Consider the following 8,137-nt stretch of genomic DNA (forward strand, 5'->3'; position numbering starts at 1 on the left):
TATCAAAAAATTTAGTAAGTAATTTATAAATATCTTTTTATAAATATGAACATCGTATCAAATAATCTAGTAAGTAATTTTTTATGTAGGTTAAATGGTAACAATATATATATATTCACTCGGGATGTTTTTTTGAAGGTAAAAAGCGTCAATGCATTAATGAATGAATATCGAAATAGAATCTGGAAGGACAGAATCCCAGTACATAGAGTTAGCATAATCAAAGACTGTCGTAGCTAGAGTGTGGGCATGTAAATTTAAAGATCTAGAAACTAAGTTGATAGAACATAAAGAAAACGAAGACATAGCCACCCTACATTGTTCAATGATCGTTTCAACGTAAGAAAGAATGGGTGAATGTGCAGAAAGCAAACAATTATGAAGCTTAGAACAATCAGTGAAGAGGTCCACATATAACTCATGTCGATTGTTAAGTCACGATAACACCTCCTTGCATGTCAATGATTCCGCCATAAGCGGCGAAAAACAACTTCCAGCCTGTCCATTGAATGCTGCCACGAAGCCCCTATGTTGCGAGAATAAAACCGCACCAAACGACGCCCTCCCCGCCGATGGTCTGAACGATGCGTCGAAATAACATCTTGAACGGGTGCTGCCTAGCTATGCAGTGGCAAGTAACGGTTGTTGCTGCATACCGCGCTGGTGATGCCATACCTTGCCCGCCAGAGATGGTATAGGACGGCTACAATGAGACCAACATTATCTTCAGTCATGGAAATCATCATGTTTCTAAACCACAAAGAAAAGGTGGTGCCAACAATATTTGTGATTAGTATAAGGGACTCATTCCAAACCATTCTAGAATAACCACATAATACAAGAGAATGCATAATATTTTCATGAGCAAGACCACACATAGGGCATGTCGGATCCACTTCTACCCTCTTTATAAGCAAGTCCATAGTGGTGGGAAGAATATCACTAATAGCTCTCCACAAGAAAGTCCTCAACTTGGGGGGGGGGGGGGGGGGGGGGGGGGGGGTCTTTTATTCTCCAAAGGCCAATCCATTTATCCAAACTCCCTAGGGCATTCTCAATACTTCCAATAATATGCTTGTAGCCACACTTCACAGAATAATTGCCTCTAGGATCATTTAGCCAATACCAAGAATCCTCATAATTTCGGCTAACAGGAATCCTAGAAATGCACTCCACATCCTCAGGTATAAAAATATCAGATAGTATGTCTTGGTCCCAAGTTTTAGTATTCTGGTCAATCAAACCTAAGACCAAAGAACCATTCAGTTCATTAGTTATAATGGTCTGAACCAAGGGGCTAGGGTCATTAGGAAGTCATGGTTGACCCCAAATTAGCGTGGAGTTCCCATTACCAATCCTTCTTCTCACACCACTACAAATTAGACTATGGGCGGCCATAATGCTGCGCCAACAGTAACTCGGGCAATTCCCAATAAATACATCCATAAAAGAAGTTCTTGGAAAATACCTAGCTTTGTAGACTCGAGCTGCCAATGAATTAGGATTAGTCATAAATTGTCAAGCTTGTTTCTCTAACATGGCCAGATTAAAAACACGCAGATCCTTAAATCCCAAACCTCCAAACTTCTTGGGGACACAGAGACGGTCCCAAGCCTTCCAATAAATTCCCCTTTCGTTACCACTACCCCACCAATACCTGTTCATGGTCCTCTCAATAGATAAACAAACAGACTCAGGAAGCAGAAAAACACTCATAGAAAATGTAGGCATAGATTGAGTCACACTTTTCAAGAAAACCTCCATACCAGTCTGAGAAAGCAGTTTCTTATTCCACGAACCAATCATGTGTTTAATCTTGTCCTCAATATATGAAAACACAACTCTTTTATTCCTCCCCACAAAAGAAGGCAAATCCAGATATTTTCCAAAATTGGGAGCCTGAGACACACCTAGACCTGCAGCCACAACTTCTCTATCCTCCTCAGTGGTATTTCTGCTAAAACATACACTAGATTTATGAAAATTAACTGCCTGACCAGACAGGCTCTCGTATAAACTCAGACACTGCTTAACAACACCTGCCTTGTAATGCCCCCCAAAAACAAGACCTAAAAACAAGTCTTAACACATGCAGATTAACAACAAAACACTAGCACAACGGAAGATAGAAAGATAACTGGAAAGGAATCCAAAACGGGGTGTTATGCCACGTATACCACACTTGGCATACGCTACGGCGACAATCTGCAACTGTATCACTATCCCAAAAACAACAAACTAGAACAATCTAAAGACATTGGCACACAGGCGTCAACAACATTGTCTAAAGATACAGGTGCTAAGCTACCGGCTCTAGACATCGCGCTCGACTACGCATCACCTGAAAGATACAAAGATAAACATCGGGGCGACGCCCGGTCAGCGAAAGATGCTGGTAACCCACCAATACCGTTAAGTATCATAAATAAGTAGATATATAATATGAAAACCATTTTCGAAACGGAATACATATATATAAGTCAAAAGCCAAGATCAAAAGACAACACAAGACTCACCACTCACAAGGATAACACCGGGAACACGTCCCAACCACAAAGGTTAACCACACACAAGGATAAAGACTCACCCAATGGCAACACATGCCAAAACACCACAAGACTCCGTGACTACACACGTCACGAGAGAAGAGAACTCACCACACGGCTACACAAGCCCTCGTGACATCACCCATCACGAGTTGATATGCCTTCCTTATGCCCTGTTCCAACCTTATGGCTACCCCCAACCTTGTACCTTCAAAGCCAACCATTACCTCCGGAAAACCCCTGTACTGCCAAGTCCAACCTTATTCCTCCGGGACCGTCGTCCCCCACCTATAACCACCAACGAAAACCCACCAATTCACGGAAACACATGCCCAGATAACACAATGTTATCCCCCAAACACGTGGACTCAGCCACAACTCCATAATCACGTCACAGCCACCACGAGGACCGCTGCAATACCTTGGTGACTAGCGTCCCATACCACTAATCGTGCAATCCAGGAAGAGCCACACACGCACCACCACTCACACGAAACAAGCAACGGATTGCAAAAGAGGTAAGAAACATACTCAATCAAGAGACGGGTCACCACCCAACGACAACAACGACGCTAGCATTAAGATAATAACTAGCAAGCTCAACAACGGGGAAACTCAAGATAGTTCCGAGGAACACACAAGACACCACATGGTTCAACGAAACACAATGTTGAACACTTAGCACGATTCACAACACCAAAGATCCTACATGGATACCTACCATAAAGCTCTAGACCTACGAAACATCAAGAAGACGCTCAAATAGTTCCACAAAAGAACATCGGGAGGCCAAAAGATCAAAGACCGAGACAAACAAATCAGGGGGAACAAATCTCATCTCAACACCATTGTGTTCCCCGCGGGTGGACCCACGGGTAGTGCCCCACCCGTGATCCCGCCTGCGGGTACAACACCCACAAGGCAACACGTTCTCGCGGGTAGGCCGGCGGGTGGTGCCCCGCCCGCCGTTCCGCCCGCGGGTACGCCCCTGTACCACAACAAATCCCTTCGGGGATTTTCTCCTCCAAACACAAATTCAAGTCCAAAACATGCCAAATCTCACCAAACACAACAAAATGACTTGAACCAAGGAAAATGCCAAGCAATGACACAAAGGAATCCTAAACACAAGCTCTAGATATGCAATATCACAAGATAAATGCATAAACTCTCACATTTCATAGCAAAACACAAATAGAAGCCAAGAAATCATATATAGGTAAGCAAAATAGGTTTTGTAGAGCATGGATTACCTCTTGAAGACCAAACGACTCTTCTTACACCACAACAAGCTCTCCACTAAGCTCACTAGCCAACCACTTCAAGATCAAACCAAAAGATCATAAAGATCCAACCTTTAAGAAAAAGACAACTAAGCTGGAACCAAAAAGACTAGACAAGCTTAGATCTTACCCTTCTAGATGCCAAAATAGAGGAAAGATTGAATCTTGGGAGCAAAACTTGGGATCTTGACAAAGGCTTCTTTTGGCTTGACGAACAAGCTACTCTTCTATTCTAGAGAGAAGGTAGAGATATTTTCTAGGAAATGTAAGGGAATGAAATGAAGAAGTCTTCTAGGTTTAGGTTACAAAACTAGCTCTTGGTGAAAAGACAAGGATACCCTTACTAACTCTTAAAAAGTGTAAGGAACAAGGGAACTCCTCTCAAAGCACAAGGTACAACACCACTTAAAGATTGAATAGTCAAATACTAGTCCTTGAGTATCAAAAAATCAGGATTTTAGGAATCAATTCCTCAAAAGAAATAGAATTAATTACTCAATTAATTCATGGTTTGGAGTATGAATTTTTGGGGTGTCACATGCCTCCTGAGCACTGACTTTAAAAAATAAGGGATTGTCATCTGCAAAAAATAAGTGGGAAATAGGCAGGGCTCCCCTCGCCACCCTGCACCCGTGGATAGACCCCTCTAGTTGGGCCTTCTATAACAACAAGGAGAGACCCTCGACACAAATAATAAATAAGTAAGGAGAGAGCGGATCACCTTGTCTTAAGCCACGGGTGGGTAGAACTGAGCCACTACTGACACCATTAACCATAATGTTATAGGATACAGTTGTGACACAAAGCATAATTAAATTCACCCATCGCACATCAAACCCCAAAGCTGTCAACATTTTGCGCAGAAAAGCCCATTCCATACGGTCATAAGCCTTAGCCATATCCAACTTCAAGGGGCCCCACCCCACAATTCCACACAGTCTTAGGGACACTCTTCTTCGGGATAAGCACAACATTAGTGTCATTGAGACCGTTAGGAAAGGAGGACATATTAAGGCAATTAATCACAAAAGCAGACAAATCCCCCCTACCACATCCCAAAAATGCTGATAGAAACTCGGATTCAATCCATCCGAGACAGGGGCCTTGTCAGGAAACATAGAAAATACAGTAGATTTCACCTCATCTAACTCAAACGGACAAAGGAGGAAGACATTTTGGCTTGGGGAAGCCCAAGGGGTGACTGAATCAAATAAAGGATCTTCACAAACAGCATTACTAGAGCAGAAGATATCATTAAAATAGCACAAAATTACAGAACGCCATGCACCCCCCTCTACCCAATCACCATCAACATTCTTAATTTTAGAGATCGTATTTATTTTTTGCGAGCAGAAGCATACTTGTGGTAGAACTTAGTATTAGCATTTGCACCTCGCAACCAATGCTGTTTGGCTCGCTGCATCCAAAAGACATCCTCATAGGCTTCCAAACGACAACTGCACATCAATTCTTTGGAACTCAGCCAAGGCAGCTGGGTCCCTACGGTCTCTGAGAACATCCTGGTCCTTGTTAAAATGCTTGATTTTCTCCCCGAATTTATGAAAATGATCACCATCCCACCGCATCAACTGCTTCCCACAACGCTGTTGGCAAGCCAACAGCCCACCATCTCTCCCCTCCTGCCATGCACTCTCAACCACCTCCCTACACCCCTCATCCAGTAACCAAGCCATCTCGAACCTAAAACCATTCGACTGTTTCCCTCCTTGCATGCGCACGACATTGAGATTAAGGAAACGGGTCGAATGATCCGAAGAACGAGCTAAAATATTCTCCACAACCACACTCGCCTACATGGCACACCACTCTGCACTAGCAATAACCTTATCCAACCTCTCTTCAACCCAGTTATCAGTACCCCTTCCCCTTTCCCAGGTAAAAGGATAACCCTTCATAGGCAACTAAACCAGACCACAGGCATCGATAACCTCCTCAAAACCACGTAGGAGGCCATCCAGATGTGGGTTACCACCCCTCTTCTCTTGTTGAAAAAGGAGATCATTAAAATCCCCTAAGACAACCCAAAGGAGCGTGGACCTGTCTACCAAAACTCTTAGAAGATCCCATGATTCCCCCCTCCCCCCCGCCCCCACTTCGCTCAGGGAAACCATAAAGCATGTCATACGCCAACACAAACTACCAGCACAACTAATCTCCACATCTACATGATTTTTAGAGAAACTTAACAATTTTGCAGTGTTATTTTTCCTCCAAAAAAGAGCCAGACCACCACTTAACCCTACATTATCAACGTAAAAAAAAAAAAGCCTTCGAAGCCAAGCTTGACACGGAGACGTTCGGCATGTATCCGCCCCACCTTGGTTTCCATCAAAAATACAAACTCAGGCTTCTTACAGGACACTAGGTACACAACTTCACGAACTGTGCGTGGATTGCCAAAGCCACGCCAATTCCAACTTAAGGAACTCATGAGGATGGGCGGGCCTGTGATCTAGAACCCACCGCAAACAAGTTTTTTGGAACCTCAGTCATAGTAACATCGCCACCATTCACTCCACCCCTTCTACCACCACCACCCGACAACTCTCGCCGCATCTTTGACACAGCCATGACCGCCTGATCAGCAGCCGCCACATTGTCGACTACCATATCCCTCGCTACAGACTCATGGCTACCGGACTGTACACTGTTCGACTTGCGCAATTTGCCAGCGACGTCCTTTGCATGCCCTCCCACTGGAATGAAACAATATGTGTGCAATCTCTCGTACTTAAAAGTAACCTAGCAACTGGTTTTGTCACGCTTCACCAACTTCATCCGACGCTTTAACGGCTTTGCAACCGGGATTGAAACCCTAATGCAGTAGAGCGACAACCAATGAGCTCCAAAGAAGTTGCCAATCTGCTCCAATACTAGCTCAGCCGTGTACCCTAGCCGGGGATCGTGTAGCTGCACCCACATATCAATGGAATCCAGAACCACCTCCACCGGCCGAACCCCCACCTCCATCTGCTTACAAACGAGAGTATTATTCTCGAAAGCCCAAGGAGCATCATCCAACATTCGTTGCACATCTGTGATATGGTGAAACACGAACATAAACAAGTTTGGTTGGAGCTCGGTGATTTGGACGCCCTTGACCGGTTGCCAAACGGATGCCATCACTTGACACATATACTCCACCTTCACCAACTTTGGAGTCAAGAACCGACTCACCACTGCCCATGTCTCCTCTACGCTGCCGTCGACCACTCCCACACCATCCCCTGTCGGCTCAAACCCTACCTCTTCCTCTTTTAAAACCAAGTCGGCCCACCTTGCGGTCAGCCCCGCAACTTCATCCGTTGACGTTGCCATGCAGAGAGCTTTGACATCGAAAGAGAGAACGAAACCGGCCAAATAACCGGAACAAACAAAGGAAAACTGAATGTGAAGCCTAAGAAACCCTAAGGCGAAGGCGAAACCCTAGGGCAAAGGCGTAACCCTAGACGAGCTAGAGAGAGAATTACACCAATAGTTTAATAGTGCATTAACTATCACACTACATACCAAAATCATCCTAATACAAATACAAGTTGTTTTCCGTGCATCCAATCATATTCTTTGATGAAATTGTAATTAAGGAAGGGACCACTCAACCAAAAACATTGAAAATTTATACATATTTTTTAAAACTAAAGGATAGGCCAAAATGGACCACTCAACCTAGAGTTCACTCAGGATATTATTTATAATGTTTAAATTTTTTATAAAATTACTTTTTAATATTCACTCCATATTGAAACATTATTTATAATGTTTAATAAAATAAAACTATTTATTTTCATTACTTGCCTATGTATTTATTAATTAATTTCGCTACAAGTTAAGAGAAAATTCAAGTAATAAATCAAATAAAAAATTAAATATAATTATACTACACATGTTTTAAATTTCTACTATTTTATTCATTATTACAATTAAAATTAAATTATTAAATTGAAATTTTTTGAAAGATTCACTGCTGAAAATTATGAAATTTCCGACCACTTGAAAAGTGATCTTAAATCAAGTCGAAAGCAAAAAGTGGTCAGAAATATCAACAAAAGTTTTTTTGGATACCAAAAGTGGTCGGAACAAGACTTTAGACTTGATTTAAGATCATTTTCAGATGGTCGGAAATTCCATAATTTTCGGCCGTAATTTTTAATAAGCAAATAAATAAATGACATTGACGATTTTTTTTTACATAAATTGTATTATTATTAAATGTAATAATATATCCTTACTGAAATTATTCTCTAATATATATTCACTATCTATGCCCCAATTTATTCAAATTCAACC

General features: G+C 42.4%; 1 protein-coding gene across 1 annotated transcript; it reads right to left on the reverse strand.

The window, feature by feature from the left end:
* Positions 1-1,518: 1,518 nt before the first annotated feature.
* On the reverse strand, positions 1,519-4,728 carry LOC109166688. The gene is made up of 2 exons (XM_019315580.1): positions 4,551-4,728; positions 1,519-2,069 (listed from the first exon to the last, which is right to left on the reverse strand). Exons 1-2 carry the CDS (start codon positions 4,726-4,728, stop codon positions 1,519-1,521), a joined length of 729 nt encoding a protein of 242 aa, XP_019171125.1.
* Between the last annotated feature and the right edge of the window lie 3,409 nt (positions 4,729-8,137).

The sequence above is a fragment of the Ipomoea nil genome, unplaced genomic scaffold (assembly GCF_001879475.1).
Source record: "Ipomoea nil cultivar Tokyo-kokei standard unplaced genomic scaffold, Asagao_1.1 scaffold0317, whole genome shotgun sequence".
Classification (NCBI taxonomy): domain Eukaryota; kingdom Viridiplantae; phylum Streptophyta; class Magnoliopsida; order Solanales; family Convolvulaceae; genus Ipomoea; species Ipomoea nil.